Below are 20,830 nucleotides of genomic sequence, written 5' to 3' on the forward strand. Positions count from 1 at the left end.
ATATATTAAAAAATAAAAAAGTCTTCTGCGAAAGCATCTTACGTTTCACTCATCCCCGAGGCCTGCTGGGGGGCTTCTACAAGGCTTACTTTTCACTTTAAATAATCATGCTTTTGAGTGGTTTGGAGAAGTTTCCCACCCCTCCCGGTGGCGTGGCTCCCAACATCTGCTCTGCTGACCCCCCAGTGGGCAGGCTGAGCTCCTGCCTTTGTGGCCAGACCCCAGGAGCCGCCCAGACATTCTGTGCTGTGAGGATGAGGTCTAAGGACGTAAGTAAAATTGCACAGGACGCGCAACTTCACAAAACTTCACGGATTTCATACATTTTCTTTCTCCTTTTTCTCTTGTTAATCCTCACCCGGGGATATTTTCCCATTGATTTTTAGGGAGAGTGGGAGAGAGAGGGAAAGACAGAGAGAAACACTGATGTGAGAGAAACACATCCATTGGTTGCCTCCTACACACACCCCAACCAGGGCCTGGGCCGGGGAGGAGCCTGCAACCGAGGTACGTGCCCTTGACTCAAATCGAACCCGGGACCCTTTGGTCCGCAGGCCGACGCTCTATCCACTGAGCCAAACCGGCTAGGGCAGGATTTCATACATTTTCATCTGTGACCCTCGCTCCCCATCTCGCCCAGTCACTCGGACCTGGCAGCCGAGTCCCTCGCCCTCCCTTCCCCCAGGAATCACGGTGAGAGCGGCCGCTCCCTACCACCTGTCCCCAGGGCTGGGCTTGGTCCCGGTACCCCTCACGGCAGTCCCTGAAGCACACCCTGCTGGCTCTTTTCCAGGTAAAAAAAAAAGTTCAGGAAAACTGGCTGGAGGCTACACAACCAGTGTGTGATAAAGACAAGATCTGAACTCGGCTCCCCACTCTGCTTCTGTTCTGCTACACTCTGTGGCATCCCCACTCCCCCAACCCACAGCACTCATCTGGGCAGAAGATTAAAATGACCAGGACCACATACAGGGAGTGCTAGAGCAGGCTGTCCAGAACCTTCTGTGGTGACGGAGACGGTCCCGCCCGCGCTGTCCAAGCCAGGACCGCCGGCCGCGGCAGCCACGGAGCACTTGAAATGTGGCCAGTACAACCGAGGGAGTTTTGTTCCATTTTAATTAATTTCAATTTAAATAGCTGTTATGTGGCTAGAACAGCCTTGGGCAAACTACGGCCCGCGGGCCGGATCTGGCTGTTCTATCCGGTTCTCTTGCTCTCCCCTCCGCTCCTTTACTTTGAATTTATATTAGTTCACACAAACACTCCATCCATGCTTTTGTTCCAGCCCTCCGGTCCAGTTTAAGAACCCATTGTGGCCCTCGAGTCAAAAAGTTTGCCCACCCCTGGGCTAAGAAGCTCCTTTACTGGACAGTGCAGGTGTAGGTACCTTCATTATTTGCACTGTTGAAAAAGGAGCTATATATCTTTTAATTACTTAGAATGCGTCCTTCCAATAGGTCATATTTTGAATGCACTGTTAAGTGACAAGGTTCGACCTTTTAAATTACATAGACGCACGAGGAAAATACGCACAATGTCCTACATAGTCTGGAAAATGACAAAGCGCCCTTTCCCAGCTCCTTTGTTTCTTCTTTAATCCAAGAACCAAACACGACCACAAGGCCTGCGGCACTTATTCATGAAAACGAAGTCCTTCCTGCCTCGAGTGCTTGTGCAGCCTCGTAAAGGAGCGGCCACGTTTCAGGGATCTGGCCTCCCGATGAAGAGCTCCGGGACCTAATGGGCCGTGGCGCCGACACTGTGGTGAGCACAGCGGAGGCCTCTCCTCCCTCCGGGAGACAGGTGGCTTGCAGCGGGCTGAAGGTGTGCGGGCCAGGTTGGCACAGGACGCAGAACTTTCAAATCTGAATTCCGAGGAAAATCGGCTGGCTTCAGAATGAAAAGCTCTGGATCACCACTAGAGGGCAGCGCAACGCATGTTACTGGTGGCCCTGTGACCGGATGGGCGACCCAGGGCTCCCGAGTCAAACAGTCCCTGGTTTTGAAAACGGGCCTTCTCATCTGAGCCACAACAGAATGTATGTGCCAAGACCGTGAATCTCAAGAAAACAGCCTGTTTTCACCAGCTCGGACAAAGAACCGACACATTGGTTTTCCTTCCCCATTCCACACGCTTGAATCAGAAAACCGGAAAACACACATAAGAACACGCAGGGTCGTAAGGACATCGAAGAGACCTATGAAAGTGAGGCGTGGTCCCTCCAGGCTGGACGCCCTGGGCTTGCCTCCACTGTACCAGCCGAGGTCACCTCCCCGCCTCCCCAGCACAAGTTCCCAAGGCGGGGACCCTTTTCTGGGGTGTCCCCAGTGCCTGCCCATATTCTCAGCTCAGAAGCCCACGCGGGGGGCCTGCGCATGGAGGCCAGAGCGTGCCCCACATCCTGCCCCCCCGCCCCGCCTCTGCCGGCCGCTGCCCGCCCTGCAGCCCTCACCATGGGGAAGCTGAGCTTCTGGGTGATCTCCCTGTAGTCCTCGTTCCGCTCCTTCACCTGCGACTGCCCGGCCGTCAGGTGGCTGCACACGAAGCAGAAGCTGGTGCTGTGGAACTGGAAGCGGATGCCCACGGCGCCCTTGTTCCCCGCCTTCCCACCCATGCCCGTCTTCACCGTGTCGATGGCCACGTCCCTGGAACAGAATGAGCACAGGCGGTGGCTTCTTAGTGGCTTCGGGGGAAAGAGCATCAACCTGTTTGGCTACAGAGAAGAGCCGGGCCGCAGCCGAGGCTGCAGCCGAGAACGCCAAAACCACCGGCTCAGAGCCGCTTAATCCCATCTTCAGACGCCAAGCCACACAGCGACCGGCGCGCCCACCATCAACTCCGCGGCCCCCGATCTCCTCCCGCACTGTGGCTGTTGGCAGCCGCCCCATGGGTTTGGAGTGCCTCTTCCACAGCCCAACTCTCAAGGGCTCGGCACCCACAAAAACGCCCCACAAGGCAGCCCTGAAGCCGACCCACCTCCACCCCTGCTTCCTGATCGCTGCCAGCATGGGCGTCACCACCCGCCACCCCACCGGCTTTCCTGCAAAGCTCAGGAGGTGCCACCAGGGGATCAACATGCTGAAGGAGCAGGGAGCATCCAGGGACTACCCGGGCTGGGTAGGTGGTTCAATACAGACTCCTGATCGCCTTAAAGTGCCAACGTACAATGTACACGAGTGGGTGCGCAGGTGACAGACCGTGGCCTACACCTGCTGTAGAGGCTTTCTGCCCATGTGTCTTATTATTATTTTTTTTTTTTAAGAGGCAAAGAATTGGCATTTCCTGATGAGTTACTCAGCTCGGGGTCAGAGGTTTCCCGTCTAAAATGTCAACAAGGCACCCGGCCCTGCCCTCGTGCCAAGCTGAGCGTGGGTGACGCAAGGCTCCTGACGGAGCCCAGCTTCCTAAGCGAGCTGGCCCCATTGTGGCTCGTTCACTGCCAGACAATACCCTATTCAGCCGAGTTTCTCCTGGGGGTTTGCTTCCATTTGTCTTGAATAATGGCAGGACGAAGAGGAAGTCAGAACAAAGCACCAGGACCAACAGCCCCCGTACCCCCACCCCACACTCCCAAACTCCAGGTTCTTACCTGATGAACGGGACGTGGTACGGACGGACGAAGATATAGAGACAGACGCCCACCAGCTGAGCCGAGGTCAAGAGAATGTACCTATGGTTGCGCGAGATGGCTTTCTGAAGCTGCTCGCCCCACATCTTCCTGTTGGTGGTGCTGGGAGAGGGCAGAGACAATGACACAGGTCACCGTCGCTGGCCCGGGGCTCGCCCACCTCCAGCCCGCCCGCCAGCCAGCCCCCAGCCTGACCCTTTCACACGCGTGACGTCCGCGGTCGCACTCCCGGACAGGGTCGGGCTCCAGGCAGCACTGGACTGGCCGTTTGCTGCTGGCTGCGTCATACCCACCCCGGCAGGTCTCCCCACCCCGCCACCTGAAACCCAGCACGGGACCCCTGCTCCTAGGAGCGCCACAGAGTCGGGGTTCACGATTTGTTCAGAAAGTTCCTGAAATGAAGCCGTGCCAATTTAGGGAAGAAAAGGTCCCGTTGACTTTATACGCCACGTGAACCAGGGGTGGGGAGAAGAGCAGTGCCTCCTCCCACACTCCTCTCCCCTCTCCCCAGGAAAGGCGACTCAGCACCCTCCCGCTGGCCCTCCACCCACCCCCTCCAGCTCACAGCAGGATGCACGGGCCAGAGGCCGCAGCTCAGAGAGCATGCTCCGTAAGCCGCCTTCTTCCCCCGCTTAGCAGAGAAAGGGGCGAGGGGGAGGGCAGTCAGTGGCCCCTCCGACCGACCGAGGGGCCCAGGTCAGCGGATGCAGACAGATGGCCTGTGGCCCTGCGCCTGCCCCGAACCCTCAGTGCGTTCCGCGTCTCTCTCCGGCACCCTGGCGCCCGCCGCTTACCTGGCGTTGACGATATTCCCCGCGCTCAGTTCCACCATCTCTTCAAACCCCACGGCAAATATGTCAGCCGGGCTGCTGCCATCTGGGGGCAGGAGATGAAGGACGTCAGGGCCACCACGGCCAGCGTTAGGGCACGCGTGGGGCGCCACATTGGCCTGTGGGTGCAGGTACCCCTCTGCCCAGGCGCACTCACCCGGCCCACTGGGCTGAGTTCCGCACGGCCCACCCCCTCCTTCCCCAACGGGCACGTAGCCCTTCTCGTCTGCATCCGGGGGCAGGTGCCTGCCCCTCACGGGGGGTCATGAGTGTCCATCAGGGGCCGCATGGTGTGTCACAGCAGCCTCTCCCGTCCCGTGCCGTCCACGTGCATCACACCTTCTCCCCAGCCAGGCCCCAGGTTCCCAGGGGAGGCACCGTCTCATACTTGTCTGTGCTCGACAGTGCTTTTCCCCGCTGGGCCCAGCCCCGCCCCCCCCCCCCCGCCCCACCCGGCGGAATGACGGACCAACGTGGCCCTGCCCCAGGGGACTGTCATCCCCGTGGCCAGAGAAGGGGAGCTGTCGGCTGGGGCCTGCGCCGATGAAATGAATGCCTGGCTCACAGGAAGCACGGCACGTGGAGGGGTGTTAGTCCTGTGTTCCCTTTAACAGGGAAGCTTGGGGTCCCGTGCCATCCCTGCAGCCACTGGCCGCCTCTCTCCAGCACGTCCTTCTGACACTCAGTGTCCTGAGCCAGGAAGCCAGTGGCTCTCGAGCTGCAGCAAGGGGCCCCTCCCCCTCCTCCGACTCCATCCGAAAGGCCAGTGTCCACGGCCTTCCTGTTGGCCACACAGGACAGCTGGACCCTCCAGCTTCACTGGCTTAGAGTTTCTTTTCTTTCTTTAAAGAAAAAAAAAAAACCACTGTTCCTCTGATCTGCGTGGCAACAGCCAGAACTCCTCCTCTCTCCTGAACGCGGCGAGTTTTAGTGGGAGCCCCGGTGCACCCTCCATCCCACTAAAATCCCCTGCACAGTCCGAGGCAGGGTGCTGTCAGCACCCACCCTGTTCCTGCACACAAATGAAGACGAGCCATTTCAGCAGAAGGAGCTGCAGTCGGCCGAGCTTGTGCACTTACAGGGCCTGCCTGGGGCGGGGGGGGGGGGGGGGGCAGGTAGGGAAGGGGGACATTCAGAATGGTCACCACAGACACAATCCCAGGGACCCCAAATAGCAGCCGCGAGCTCCCCTGACCCCCGAGGCAGAAAGGGGGTGCAGACTGCCTGCACGGCTGGGATGGGGCTCTGCTGGCAGCGAGAGGCTCCTGGTCCTCTCGCTGGGTTCCGGAAGAGACTCCAAGGAGCCGGAGGGAGCGGGGCCCTGGGTGTGTGCTGACCGCAGAACACCCATTTCCTCTTCCAGTCCTGAGCTCTGAGGCCTTTACAGGCTACCTTGCAAGATCTAAGACAACAGGTGAGGTCGAATCTGGATTATTTCCTTCTTAAAAGGCGCGCGCACACGCACACACACACACACACACACACACACACACACACACACACACGCACACACACGGCTTGACGTGGCTGCCCCTAGCTGCACGGCTGGTTTGCGGGAGAGCAGGAGCGGACGCTCGTGGCCAGCGGTGACATGGACCGCGAGCCCGGCCCCTCCCAGGGACATGATTCCAGAAGCTGCCTCTTCCTCCTTAGACAGAAGGTTCTAATGATCAAAACCCAAAAACTGCGAATCTGTGTGAAAGGGGGGGGAGAGTCGCGGCTGTGGTAACCCTACACGCTTGGACGAGAGAAGGCGGCGGGCAGTTCACGTGCCAGGGGCGCTCTGAGGGTAGACCCTGCGCCCTCTAAACCCTGGGGGGGCGGGAACTCCAAACACCACATCTCATGGGGCAACCGCCATGGAAAGGGTCAAACCACGGGCTCGACGGAACGGGCGCGTTTTCTCCGAAGCGCCCTCGCTCACCCTGGGGCTCGGGGTCGGAAAGCCTGGGCGAGTCCAGCAGCCACTCGGCGAGCTCGGCGGTCCCCAGCAGGTTGCTCCGGAACTGCTTCCCTCCGTTCACGTTCCAGGTCCCCATGGCGACACGGACCCGCTTGTAATTTGTGAACTCCGCCTGGCGCTCCGACATCGCCCTCAGGATCCTGGGAGTCACTGCGGGAGGCAACGCAGGGCACATCCGTCTGCATCCCACCAGCCCCTGCCTCTCCCTAAACACGGACGGGGTCTCTGTCCTGCCTCCTCATGTGGCCGCACGTGACTGACCATCTCCTAAGAGCAGGAAGCCGCTACGAGCAGCGTAGGACCCTGGCCAGGCTCCGTCACGGCCACATGCAGAGCACACGCCCCCGCCGTCCGCCCTCAGGCTCAGGGGAGTGTCTGCCACCCGCCACCTGGGATGACAGGAAGGGTGGGGCGGGCCAGCTGGCACCCCACACGCCCTCTGCGTGGCAGGGCAGCTGGACGCCCCAGGCAAGCGGAGAGGCACCCCCGTACCCAGCAGGGCCGTGTTGTCCAGCAGCATTCTTCCCTTGTCGGCCGACTCCTCCGTGTAGACGTCCCCGACCAGCAGCAGCTTGATGGCCTCCTGCTTCACCCCGTCGAAGAAGTTGGACTGGATGGTGCGGGACACGGACCGGGCCCCGTCCTTCAGCTTCCCCACCTGCCGAGAGCGGGACCACAGGCTGTGAGAGGCATTCACACGCCACCCCCTCGCCCCCTGACCCCATCCCCTCGGCCTGCCCCCACCTTGGCCTTGCCCTCCAGGGCGCGGCTGCCCGTGAACATCTTGCTCAGGCTGTGCCCATTCAGAGACCACATGGCTCTGAAGGACTCCACAAAGCGGTCGGCGATGGGCTTTGAGTTCAGCCCGAGGCTCCTGAGCTGCAGGTGAAGGACCTGGTGAGAGTGAGGACAGGTGTCATCGACTTCCACCCGGGAGCTCCCCCGGCGGCCCGCTCACACCACCGCGGGTTCCCTACCCGGCAGGTCATGGATCCCTCTGCCCCTCCAGAGGACGAGGAGCCCTTGAGCAGGGAATGGGGCCTGCACCCCAACTACCCCCCTTACCATCCCACCCAGCCTCCTCTGACCCCTGTACAACGGAGGTCCCTGCCCCACCACCAGAGGGTGCACAGCGAGCAGGGCAGTTGGCCTGGACCACCGCCTCCTGCAAGCAGGGAGCCAGGAGAGATCACGCAGACACACGGACAGACTGGGGTTCCCTCGGCGGCCTCTAGCCAGCCTCTTCGCACAACCTCTCCCCGCCTCTGCCCGGCAGTGTGCTCACAACACTCCTGCCCGGAGCCCTGCTCCCCAAGGTGCGCCTGGCACCTGGGCCACCACGTCTGAGATGCATGCAAAGTGTGCCTGACGCGTCAGAGGCAAGCCAGCCCCCCGCCCCCGGAAAACCTCGCCAGGTGCCTCGCACACCCCGTCCCCCTCCCCACAGTGAAAGTGAGCCCATGAAGGCTCAGGCCCAGCCTGCCTCGCTGAAGGCACCGACACGACAGAGCCCGAGGGCCGGGGCAGGACAGACCTCAAGTGCAATGAAGCTCTGCACCGTGTTGGTTCGGTCCAGGCAGTCGAGACAGTTCATCCGCAAAGTGCCTTTCTGAAAACTTAGGAAAACAGGAAATAAATGGTTACGTGTTGTGTCAGAAGGAGCGGTGGCTGCAGCACAGTGGCCTGTGTGTGACGTAGGCCCCCCAAAACGCGTGCCCCTCGTAGCTCACCAGGACCCCCGAGCACACGCTTGGCAGCCCGCACACCGGGGTCATCCTAAGGCAGGGGTGGGCAAACTTTTTGACTCGAGGGCCACCATGGGTTCTTAAACTGGACCGGAGGGCCGGAACAAAAGCATGGATGGAGTGTTTGTGTGAACTAATATAAATTCTAAGGAAAGGAGCGGAGGGGAGAGCAAGAGAACCCTCCGCTCTTTCGGCTCCGCGGGCCGGATAGAACAGCCGAACGGGCCGGATCCGGCCCGCGGGCCGTAGTTTGCCCACGGCTGTCCTAAAGGCTCAGGAAGTGGCCGAGAACTATCGGTGAACTGAACCACTAGCCCAGGAGCAAACGCTGAGCCTCTGCTCGCAGGGAAACAGCCGCCCGCTCCTGAGCCTCCGGTCACACGTGTCCACCGCCTGCTCCGCATGCAGCCTTGTGTCATGGGCTCCGCTGGCAGAGGCGCCTTATTTGGTCTGCGCCTTCCTCAGCATTGAACTCACAGCCCACGGCGCTCTCACAGCTGCACGAAGCTTCCCGAACTCCCCGTTAGTCACGTTACTTCCCTCTACGCCGAGGGCCACTAGACGGCGCGTAGCGCCATTGTTGGGGCCGTTTCAGACAGTGACATTGCCAAGCAGGTGCACAAAAATGTGAAGCCGTGGCTCCAACGAGATGGAAGCAGGAGAGCGGAACCGAGGGCAGAGCCCGGGAACGCGCGCCAGGCCGGGCCCGGCGACCCAGGCTCTCCCCGGCGGAGCGGGTCTGTGAACGCCGGAGTGTGGGTTTGGGGCCACAAGGCTTCCCAGTGGGCGCATTTGCAAATACAGAATCTGGGAATAATGAGGATGAGCCGTATTGTGATTTGAGGACACTGGACTTCCTTTTTCTGCTCAGCTGAGCAGCAAAACCCACACCTGTTTCCTTGGGCAATCGGGGTCATGGCAGCCACCCCCTTCACTCCCGGGTTCTCACCTCTGTCTGGAGAAGTCATATGGTTACCATGGCTCCCGTTCTAGCCCGGTCGCCTTTATTAGCAAATGTAATGTGCTTTCCTATCCACCCACAGCATTCAAAAGCATGTTCTGATTGCAGGAGGGGAGGGAGAGGCTGGCACCCCGGGGCCCGGGAAACTGTAAGCCTGGCGAGTGGCGAGGGGCGGGGCAGGCACACAGCCCTGGAGCGCCCAGCCCTCCGCGACCTGGCCCAGCGGGGGTGGGGAGAGGGGGACGGGCGGAGACTCACCGTGGACTCACACTCTCGCCCTTGGTGAACACGTCCAGGTCATCCCAGTGGAGCTTCAGCTGGGGCCTCAGCAGGTTCTCCAGTTTCTCTAGCTTCCTGCCCCTGGCGAACTGGTGGAAGTCGAAGTTTATCATAGGCGTGTCCCCGGCGTGGCAAGAAGCCCAGAGCAACTTCTGAAGGGCGAGAGGGAGAAGGTGAGAGTGCAGGGGACCAGGGGAGGAGACCATGGCAGCGCACAGCCAGCCCACAGAGCCACAGAGCATCTTGCCTACAGAAGGTCCGCCTGGGGCGAGCGACAGCCAGGCAGGGTGCGGCTGCCGGGGAAGCCCCAGTCCTGCTCGACATCGCCCTCTGCAGGGCTCTCCGAGGGGAGGGCGCCGGTGAGGGAAGGACCACTCTGTTCTTCAGGCACCAAGTGCCACAGGCCCCTGAGGCACCGAGCAGCCAGCAGGCTGGGAGCTCATAATCCAGCTCACGGTTGCCTGGTAACCAGCCCCATCCAGACAAGCACTGGCCTCCAGGTGGGCGCGCTCTGGAGCGGCTGAGTCTCCAGGGGTCCTCTGGGTGCTCCTGGCAGAGACCTCCCTTCCACACAAGGAACCTCGCCCCCTGCTCCTCAGCTCTCTCACCACCTGGCTGCCGCCCAGGGACCTGGCCTCAGGCCTCCCCCACCCACAGCTCCGGCCAGACTTGTTCCGAGTGTGTAAGGACCCTGAAGGACTAGGGGGACTTCCAGCTGTCTGATCCTGTGACTCAGAGCGCCCATCCACCATGGGCCAGAATGCAAATCAATGCCCGGTGCCACCGTCAAGGAAGTGCTGCCATGAAGATGAAGTTGGATGGACTGAACAGGGTGCTGCTCAGTGGCATTATGTCTGGAGCGGGCGCCTGTCCCTGTGGCCCGATAACCACGGGGTCGCAGGCCGGCTGGGGGGCACGGACCTCAGCACTGCAGAGCTGATGGGCCGAGGGAACCGGGGCTCCATGTGACACTGGTCAGGTCTCCTGCAGGCGGAATGTCAGCTCCTTACCTCCCACCTGCCAGGAGCCTGCCCTCCCGGCCTGGGCCGCGGGCCCGCTGCCATCTCCTGCCCCTCTTGCGCCAAAGGAGCCTCAGCCCAAGAGGCACTTCCACCGGCTGACAGGTCGGTGGGGATACCTTCCCCATAACTCAAGGCATAAAAGGGAAAGACACCCTTGGGTTCTGTTTGTTCTTGCTCCCCTCCTTCCTTCTTCCCTAAAATGAGCTGCCAAGATGGGTGGAGGGGAGATATTTCTCAATCTCGTTGCTAGTAGCAACAAACCAAACAGGAAAAGCAGGTCTGGCCAAATGAAACTGGCACCTGGAAAGTCTGCTCCAAGCCCGTGGCTTTCCTAAGCGGAGTGAAATGGGCACCCAGCTGGGTAGCTGCCATCAGCCAGCCACAGGCCTGCCTTCACCCTCTCTCCATCCGGGGCTTCCTTGATCTTGAAACAACCAGGGCTTTTCCCATTAAGTGGGGGCTGTGGGCGATTGGAAAGGGGCTGTGGCCCACAGCCCATTCTGGAGCTTTTCACATGGTAGATGGAATACAGACAGGAGCTCTGGGGACAGGGAGAGACGGGGTGCAGGAGGGGGGGTGTGGGGGGGGCACTCCAATTGCTTCCTCCCCTGCCCAGGGTTTCTCCCCACACCTTCCTGGTCCTGCACAGGGAAGCCACAGGGAGCCATGTGCAGCTGGACACAGGCAGCAGCTTTTAGGGGCAGCCCAAGCAAGAGTGGAAGGTTTGAAGGCTCAACGTTAGTTAGCAGGAGGAAATCACTTAAGATTTCTTGTCTTGAGCCGATCAGGAGCTCTGAAGAGCCACTCCAGGCACAAGGGCCCTGCAGGTGTTTACATGAGCTTGCCAGCAGCGGGGCCAGACCAAGGAAGGAGGGGGAGCTCGTGCTCCCTGAGTAGGTCAGGGTTGCATGGGCAAAGCCCAAACATTCGTGCACACACGCATTTGCATGTGTGGCTGGGTGCATGTGTTTGTGTGTGTATGTGTACGGATGAGTGTGTGAGTGGGCGTGCAGGTATGGGTGGGTGGCTAAGTGGGTGGGTGAGTGTGTGCACGTGCGTGTGTGGGTGAGAGTGTATGTGGATGTGCATGTGTGTGTGGGTGTGTGCGTGTTCATCCAAGAGGACGGAAAAGGCCCGGCTGTCCTGAGTGTCCAAGCCCCAGTGGAAGCTCTAGAGCAAGCACGTCAAACTCACGGCATGCGGCCCACTGGCCAGGAGTTTGACATGCTTGCTCTGGAGGAAATGCAGCTGGAGACAGGAGATGCTCTGTTTCGACTCAGCAAATTCTCCCGGCTCTCAGTTCATACAAATTAAACCTCACGCGTCAGGAGCCCAAGTCACTAATGCTGGAACCCTGGTGAGGTCTGCACTGTTTCCAGCCCCCGCGGGAGCCTGCCTCAGAGCAGGGGCCCCTCAGGCTCCCCCTCCCCCTCCCCCTCCTCCTCCCCGCTCCCTGTGTGGACAAGCGGGCAAGGGGCTGCGTTTACCTTGAAGGCTCTGTTGAGCACCTCCTCTCCGCCTCTGTTCCCCAGCAGGTTTACGACCACTTGCTTCCCATACTGCTCCTTCAGAAGGACCATATGCCTGCAACAGAGCAGGTGGCACAGTGACCCCCGTCACCGGGACGCAGACGGAGAGCCCCGCCTTCGGGGCAGAGGATGTGGAAGGGACCTGCTGGGCACGGAGGCCCAGGATGCACCCGCCCATGAAAGGGCAGGAATAAACCTGGAACATGAGAGGAAGGACTTTCCAGAAAGCGCCCCATTAAACCTAGAACAGCTGACCTGGCCTGCACGAACAGAGCCTTACAAATGCCATGTGTATTATCTCTGAAATCAATCTGTTCCACTGGTACCGTCTGTCCTCCAAACTGGAAACCCTGGTAGGAGAGCAGTCAACTGCAGGGTCCAATTTTTATCTAAGAGCTGCTTTATATATTTTTCCCATTTCTTTTTATTTAAAAATGTGTTTGTTTGTTTGTTTTAGATGATTAGCTGCCTCCTCCCCTCCTGCACGGCCCCCACTGGGGATTGAGCCTGCAAATTGAGCCTGAAAATCGAGCCTGCAACTGGCATGTGCCCTGACCAGGAATCAAACCAGCAACCTCTTGACTCCTGGGTTGACACTAACCACTGAGCCACGCCGGCCAGGCTAAGAGCTGCTTTATGATGGTCCAAACAAGGAGACACAACCAAGTCTCAGTCTTTAGGAAAATTACTTGTGCATCAGAGACCATTTTAAAAACACCTATGTTGAAATATTAGGGAGAGACTCTAATGTTTATCTTTTATCACCAGCTTTTGAAAAGTAACTTTACAATTTTAACAATGGTTAGAAAGGTTGAAATGCAGTGTTTAAAAAAAAAAAACACATAGGAAAAAGACACAAGCAAAAAGCGGATGGAAAACTGTAATCTAATAGGGCCATCTTTATACTAAATACAGAAGAAAGACCAGAAGATAATGATGTTAGAAGTGGGAGAATTTTATGTCATTTAAAATTCTTTTCTTCTCTAAACATTTCATTATTTTCCAAATTTCTACAATGACATGTTTCTTTTATAAGCAAATTTTTTAAAAAGTTAATTATCACAAAAGAACCAAACCTTGTAAGAGAAAAAACACACACTCTGTTACTAACTTTGAGGGGTGGCAGTGGGTAGGAGAGTATGACTCTGAAGGGGGCAGTGCAGGTTTCTCCCCGCAGAGTTAAGTTTGAGTCTGCTGGCAGCTCCTGTCTGTGTGAACTGTCTTTCCTAGCAGCACGCCCGACGGCCCCGCCCCCCGACGGCCCCGCCCCCGCCCGCGGCCCCGCCCTCCCAGCAGGTGAAATCGGGCCTCCAAGGCTGTGCTCTGTCCCTGGAGCTGTTGGGCGTGCAGCCCTGGGTGAGGCTGCCGGAAGAAATGGAACGTTCATGGCCTGGCCTTCTGGGCTCTTTGGGGTCTCTGCCCAGAGAAGGGGTGTCCTGGCCTGACGTGTGACATGTGGACAGAACAGCAGGCCCTGCTCTGGTGGCAAGTCCAAGCTGCCCAGCACTGAGTGAGCGCCCTTAATTTGGGGAGGAATGTGAGGAAGCCCACTGTGGCCACACCTCCCAGCTGTGCCCGAGCCACGGTGCACCTTGTCAGAAATAAAGCCGTCGGATGCCCCACATACATCTCCACCGGCCCCACACTCCAAGGCTGGGAGAGGAACACCGTTCCTCGTTACGCATGTCACCGGCCCCACGCAGCCTCGACCACATCATTCACCGCTCTGAGCTGGCTCCTTGGTCTGAACCACGGCCCGTCCTCCCCCTGTGAGGGGCGGGCGTGAGGAGAAGAGGCGAGTGACAGTGACAAGCCCAGCGTTTGGTATGCGGGAGCTGGTTTTTCTTTCCTTCCTTTTGATTTAAAAATAAGATAGCACGGTTCGTATTGATAAATTAAGACTCCTTTCAGTGGCTCTGAGGGACCGAGTCTTGGAGTCCACACCCAGGTCAGGAGAGTTAGGCTCATCCTGGCATACCAGGCTCCGTGCATTTAGGGACTTTTTTCAACGTTTCTGCCCATCTGCTACTGTCAGATGGTGCTCCTTGGAAAACGGGGAGTTTTCCAGCACCTCGAGGAGTCAGATTTCCATTTGGCAGCATCCTTCTCAAATTCAGGGCACAGCTGAGGCGCCAGCAGTTAAACCCACCCGGATGTCCAGACACAAGCAGGTCTGTGCAAAGCGAGAGAGGGCGGATGGAGCGGGTCACCGTCCGGCAGAGTGAGACCGGGCACCGCCCAGTGACAGGCTAACGCTGTCACCAGAGCTGTACGACACCCCGAGCAGCCGCAGCCCAAGGCCTGCTGGAGACACCCCCTCCTCAGGCATGGCAGATGGCAGAATGGCAGCAAGCAACCAGGAAAGCAAGACAGCAGAGTCCCATGGAAAGGATCCCATGGGAAGGATTTTTCACGTGGGGGCAGGTGGAGGGATTTACTCTGGACCAAACACATCGAAGAACTGAGAAACTCGGAGATCTGGGGGCACCTCTCCAGATCAGGGGGTGACACAGCCCTGCTCCCCCGGGGGGCCCACTGCACCCATTTCGGTCTGTGAGAGAAACCTGTGACCTCACTCCCAGACACTCCCTTCCAAACTGCAGCCCAACGAGAGTGACGGGCCAGCAGCTGTCAGGACAGACAGGCAGCTCCTCCCAGCGGGGGGAGGGGGGCACAGTCTGGTCCAACGTCAGGGTCAGAAGCATTAAAAAAGAAACCCCTGCCAGCCGGAATTTTAAGTGGGGGCTGCCTGTTAAGGACTTAGGGCCTCAGAGGGGTGTCTGGTGATTCACAGAAAAGATCGAGTTTATCCTTAGATTGAGGGGAGAAGTGAGTGTAAGAAAAGAGAGGGCTTGTACTCCCAAGTACACACACACACACACACACACTGTTAAAAACTGTAAGTCCATGCAAATGTTCTTAATTAAAAAACAAAACAAAAACAAAAACACAGCTCATAAAGATGAAGGTTTTTGAAAGGAGCCCACCAGGCCCCTGCCCCTGCCTCTGGCCAGCTCAGGAGGAATTTCAGTTTTGCTTATATTTCCTATGAACATTTAATGCAGACCACTGTCAGCGAAAAGAAGTCCGTATGCGCCACGGGTAGACACATGAATAGCGCTCAGGAAAAAAGGCAATAGCATATTCACTACTAGGTTACGTATCTCCTTCCAGAGAAAGCTATTATGAGGGGTCACAGCTGGGCTGGTGTTACCAGGTTATGGTAAACGAGACGGGGGTCGCAGCTGGGCTGGTTACCAGGTTATGGTAAACGAGACGGCTGCAAACAAGTTTAAAGTCCCAACGAAGCCTCAGGCACAGTGATTAAAACACAAAATTACTTTCTGAAGTTTTATGACATTCACTAAGATAATTTTTAAACTTAGTATTTAGATTGAAACAGCAGATACTTTAGGAAGCTATTAATTCTTCAAGTTCAAGTTAATAGTTCAGGTTAAAGTTGCAAAATAATTAGTGTGTTATGGTCCAATTTGTGTTTTAAAACATGAACTACGTATACGCCAACTTTTTTCTAGAACGGTACATAAAAAGCCAATAGCGGACTCTCTGGTAGTGAGAATTGGGAGTTAGGGTACTGTGACTTCTCACTTTATACCATTCTATGTGGTGACATCAGACCTGGGAATATATTACTTTTAAAACGAACACAAACAGCTACAAATACCCTATGATTCAGAGGAGCAGGGATAAAGCTTCACCACAGGAGGAACTGCTAAAACAATTCCACCTGCGACCTGAGCATTTATCACTGAGCCTCAGGGAAATCTGAGCACAGGTAAAAACCTCACTTTGGAAACTCCCTTCTGCATAAAGGAACAAAGTAAAGGGCAAGGTCAGATGCAGGGCGGGGGGCCTCCCTTCCTGCTGTTCCCTGCGCCGCTGTCTGGTGGGAGGAGGGAGACCCCTGGGGGTGACAGGCGGCCTTACCTGTCGAAAGCAGGGGCGTTGGCTTCCAGGCCTCTGTTGAGTCTCAGATGATGCGAGCCAACCTGCAAAGTAAAGAGAAATAACCCGGTGACTCCTGCTGCTCTGCGAACCCAGGAGTGGTCCCCACTCCCCGTCTCTGCCAGCCCGGCCTCCAGCGGCCCATTCCCAGCCCCCGATGGGGCCCCGCCCAGCGCAGGATGGCCAGGCCCCGAACTTAGGTCCCGCAGCCCAAGTGGGGCTCTGCTGCGGCCCGGTCTGAGCTGCAGCGCGGACCATGCCACTAAAATTCTTCCACAGGCAGAAGAGAAACTCCAGGGTTAAGACCCCGAGGCCTGCGACTGACCCACAAACCCCTCTGTGGTGAGAGGTACAACGGGAGAGAGACCACTGTCCCAGCATCCTCTGCAGCTACGGGGCCCTCCACGGCCCTGACGCTTGAGTGATAGCTACGTGGAAAGTAACGCGTCTTGTTACTTAGAGCGACCTGCTAAACACTGGAAGTTTAAAAACAAACTTGAAACGAACGTGTGGTTCCTGCAGCCACCTGGAAGGGCCCTCTCTGAACGTTTCTGGGGCTGTTTAAGGACAGTAACGGATTGTAACCTGGAGAGTAAAACAGGAACCCGTGAGTCTATACCAGGGGTGGGTAACATCTGGCCCTCGGGTCGTAAAAGGCCCAAGAAATCATTTGGTGGGGCCCTGCCAAGGCATGAGGGGTGGGTGGGTGAGTTAGTTAAATGTTTGACCCAATACAGGAGGCTAATTTTTAAGTTGATAGTTTTGTATGGTCTGAGAATGATGTTATAAATACCCAAATGGCCCTTGGCCGAAAAAAGGTTCCCCACCCCTGAATACAGATGAGAGCTGGCCAGCTGGGTGAGTGGGTAGGTGGGCAGGTAGGAGTGTTGATGGATGGATGGATAAATGGATGGATGGATGGATGGATGGATGGATGGGTGGGTGGGTGGGTGGATGGATGGGCAGGCATATAGGTATGTGGAGAGCGGCGACAGTGTTTGGACAGGTTCAAGCCTCGGACTAATGAGAGGGCACAGTCCTCTCATGGCCACGTGCAAGTCCCAGCTTGGAGGGCAGAGCCCTCCCAGCACAATGACAGCCAACAGCTAGAGTTGTCAGCGTGAACCTATGGTCCGAACACGTGGCCTCACGTGCCTGAGTGATGTGGGCTCGATAGAGTTCAGGTGCATGTAATTGAGTAGATTCGAAACCCACAAGAACGTTGTAACCACCCCTTACGTTGCCTCGTGGAATCTGGCTATAAAATAAGGAGACAGTTTACAGGCCGTGGCGCTGTCTCTCTCCATCAGAGAGCGCAGCGTCCCACCGAGACCCAGCTTTCTTCTCTTGTCTGTCTTTTCTCAATCCTTCACACCGCCCCCTCTCAGGGTCACCCTTGGCCGTGCTGGTGCGGCACATAGGTAGATGGCTGGGTAGGTGTGGGGTGGACAGATGGATGGAGGGTGGGTGGATGGGGCAGCTGGGAGACTCTTCCTTACAGTGGAATTCTAACTAATGGAGGAAGTGGTGGGAAATCATCATTTTACAAGCATGATAGGAAGTAATTGCTCAGCAAACATCCGGGTTGATCCTAAGTGTGCGGGAGAGTGATGAGGAGCAGGATGCCTGCATGGTCTCAGCGTCAGCCACAGGCTGCTTACCAGCTGAAAAGGAAAACACTCTCAGGGAAGAAACGGAGCAGCTCCTTGCCCAGGCGACCAAAATCAGCATCGCTGATGGGGGACAGGGGCACACCCCGAGGAGGACATGGCGTCAGGGATCCATACCTGAGCCTGATCACGGCGAAACACTGACACACCAAGATGAAGCACATGCGATTTAAAGGCAAAGAAGGCCTGCATTCTCCAAGGACGCCTCGTCAGAGACAGCAGGCACTGCTGGGACTAACGGAGACGAGCGATGCGATGGCTACCTGCAGCTGTGATGCTGGCCCGGAGGGAGCAAGTGCCACCAGGACGCCCGAGACAACAGAGAAACCCAGACGAGGAGGACTGCATGCTACATCACGGCATTGCACCCACGTGACACTTCCGGAATGCGTGCCTGCACTGTGGCCATGGGAGCGTGTCCTTGCTCTTAGGAGAAACGTCCTGACATAATAACAGGGAGAGACACGAGGTAGCAACTCCTCTCACTGACTCAGAAAAGAAGCAATAGCGTGTGTGTGTGTGTGCATGTGTCACGTGTGTGTGCGTGTGTGTGTGCGGAGATGGTGACAGTGAATGTGGGTAAAGGACACACTGTTCTCTCTATTGCTCTCCTAGCTTTGCTGTAGGCCTGGAGTTATTTCAAGATGAAAGTTTCTTCAAATGCACTGCCTAGCTTGGGCTCTTAGTGTGCATTATGAAAGTGGCGTCCTTAGACCCACCAGGATGATCGCATGTAGTTATTGCAAATCTGTACCAAGTGTCACTCCACAGCGCCTGCCCGCAGGTGGTACCCGTGTCCCTCTCGTGCGTAGGAGCACAGCCGTCCAGAAAGCCGCCTTCCGGCCCGACGCAGAGGAGACTGGGCTGGGCTGGCCCACCTGCCCGAGTCTAGAAATAAGGCCCATCCCTCGGTCCGACGAAACCCTGGGGTTCTGGAGGAAGGCTCAGCCAAAGGCCCTCGTCTGGTGGCTGAGCTCATTCTGCCCCTTTCCCCGCGGCCGCCACCACCTGGCTGAGGAAATGAGATGCTGAATTCCAAACACTTTCTCAGCCAGGTTCTGAGAAGCCGCTCTGCCCTGCCCCCCAAGGCAAGTGGGCTTCTGCCCTTTTTCTGGACTTACAAGGAAGGCACCTGGGAAAACGGGATCCTTTCAGCCACCCTGAGATCCCCGGGCGCTGAAACCCAAGAGCAGGGGCTGTGTCAGTCTGTCTGTCCGTCTGCCGGTCATCGCAAGAAGTCTCCCCGGCCCCAGGGACACTGCGCCTGTTTTTAGACTCGTTCCCATGGGAACGCAGCAAGAGGAGGATGGAAAAACGGGCTCAGGGCTCAGAGGCCTAGATTTTAGTTGTGACAGTTCTATTACTGGACACATCTGCCCCCCCCCCACCCATCCCCCCCCAGTCACAGCCCACGGTTTCTTCTTCTAAACAGGCAGAAATGTCAGTCACGGATGACTGCACCAGGAGTGTCCCATCTCTGGGCTCGAAATTCCGCCCACTATAAACATTACCTGAATCCCACGACAAATTGCATAACCAGTCCAGGACGGAGTTAGCGAGCGCACCCTGACACCCGCGTCTTCGCAGCACAGGGCACCATAGAAAGACTGGAGAGAGATGGGAGACCCCAAATTCCCTGCCCTGGACGAATCCATTGGGGTTCTCCAAGGGAAGACCTAGAAACAGACTTCCAGCTCATTAACAAGCCTGCTGAACGAGTACCAATGAATCTGATGGAAACTGTGCCCCTACGTACTGAGAACAAGCCGTGTACCAGAGGAAGACACACCACAGCGGGCCAGGGTCGGTGGGACCCAGCCGGGAAGCAGCAGCCCACGGCCAGAGCGCGCATGGCCCACCGGTCAGTGCACGTTCCTTCCGATGTCTCTGGCTTCTCTCTCACCTGCCTTTGACACCCATCCCTGTGGACAGAGCTAGGCAGGACCGCCGTAGGCATGTTCTGTCCTCGACAGCACTTAGTCCAAGGTCACTGCTGGGGGCACTAAGAAGTCAAGGGCACTGCCCAGCGAATGACCAGGGCAGTCAGGATCCCTGACCCCAGCAGTCCTCAAAGTGTGGTCCCTGGACCCGCAGCATCATCTGTTTAACAAGTCGCCCAGGTGACTCCTGCATGCGTGTGCACGTGTCTGCGTGTGTCTGCACGTGTCTGCGCATGTGCACAAGCACTGGATCTGAGCAGCACTGGTTTTGATTCATCTTCCTCCTCCAACCCCTTTTAGCTCAGGCTGCAAATGCCTGTGAGCAGAGAAGGTGGTAGGAAATGAGCAACTGGGGGCGGGGTGGGGGGAGGGGCCGTGTCCACACTTGCCCAGCCGCAGGGCACTGTGACCAGGCCCAGCCTGCCCCCGGTAGCTTCCCCAGACATCATGGCCTCAGGCTGCACTCACCGGTCCTCCTTGGACATTCTCTCAGGAGGTCATCCTTCCTCCAACATTTTTAGTTTCATGCCTCAGGCCTCACATCCTGCCTCCTCCTCTGACACTGACCCGCATCTGTCCTCTCTGGTGTCACCTAGTCCTGAGGCCACCAGGTGTCAGAAGCCTTCCGTCGGGGCTGGAGTGCAGCCACAGTTGGCACCGGCAACTGGAACCGACTGTGATGCTTTATTGGGTCTCCCTCCTTCTCCATCAGCCATCCTCCTCCCCCTGGCCAGGTAGACGCTTGGACAATCACTCCTGTCGGAAGTGGTCACTTCAATCCTACAGACCACACACCGAGGGGCACTGGCCGTGAAAATAACTGAGACCTCGAGGACGCCTGGCTGTGCGAGTCAGACCTGAGTCCACACGGGCCCCACAATCACAAAGGGCATCTGAGAAGCCCCCTGGCACCCACTGCCCCTCCCCTAGTTAAGGCTGCCAGCATCTTACCTGGATTGCTGTGAATTCCCACCTGGTGTCTTTACCTTCAGTCTTCTTTCCCCAAACTAAACCTATCACACTTGCAGCTAATCCTGTCACCCATCCCTGGAAACCCTTCCGTGCAGTGGTCCAGTGTGTGCCGGAGACAACTGCTACCAGCTCACACACCAACTCCAAGTTCAGGGACATCAAGGTGGTGGCTTGACATAGCCATGATGGGAGTATTTACACTACAGTAATGGGCAAGTGCTGCAAATTGGATTTCTCCCTCCTGGCCCTCAGAAAACTGGTTTACCAGCACACCCGAGTAGTTCTCAAGCCTTCCTGAACACTGCAGTCATCTAGGGGTTTTCA

The 20,830-nt window shown here is 57.4% G+C and overlaps 1 protein-coding gene across 6 annotated transcripts in view; it reads right to left on the bottom strand.

Moving 5' to 3' along the window:
* The window catches only part of SYNJ2 (synaptojanin 2), a gene marked incomplete at its 5' end in the record, with an annotated part of 81,233 nt that overhangs the window by 19,508 nt on the left and 40,895 nt on the right, over window positions 1–20,830 (bottom strand). For all 6 annotated transcript variants that reach the window (XR_013960470.1, XM_080665897.1, XM_080665896.1 and 3 more), the window contains 10 exons: window positions 2,454–2,646; window positions 3,591–3,731; window positions 4,424–4,505; window positions 6,384–6,572; window positions 6,915–7,080; window positions 7,167–7,316; window positions 7,957–8,038; window positions 9,387–9,559; window positions 11,917–12,013; window positions 15,907–15,968. Coding sequence is in view for 5 of the 6 variants with exons in the window: in XM_080665897.1 (XP_080522023.1) it covers window positions 2,454–2,646; window positions 3,591–3,731; window positions 4,424–4,505; window positions 6,384–6,572; window positions 6,915–7,080; window positions 7,167–7,316; window positions 7,957–8,038; window positions 9,387–9,559; window positions 11,917–12,013; window positions 15,907–15,968 (1,335 nt within the window). The remainder of the gene's footprint in view (window positions 1–2,453; window positions 2,647–3,590; window positions 3,732–4,423; window positions 4,506–6,383; window positions 6,573–6,914; window positions 7,081–7,166; window positions 7,317–7,956; window positions 8,039–9,386; window positions 9,560–11,916; window positions 12,014–15,906; window positions 15,969–20,830) is intronic.

The sequence above is a fragment of the Plecotus auritus genome, assembly GCF_963455305.1.
Source record: "Plecotus auritus genome assembly, chromosome: 4".
In the NCBI taxonomy this organism is placed as follows: domain Eukaryota; kingdom Metazoa; phylum Chordata; class Mammalia; order Chiroptera; family Vespertilionidae; genus Plecotus; species Plecotus auritus.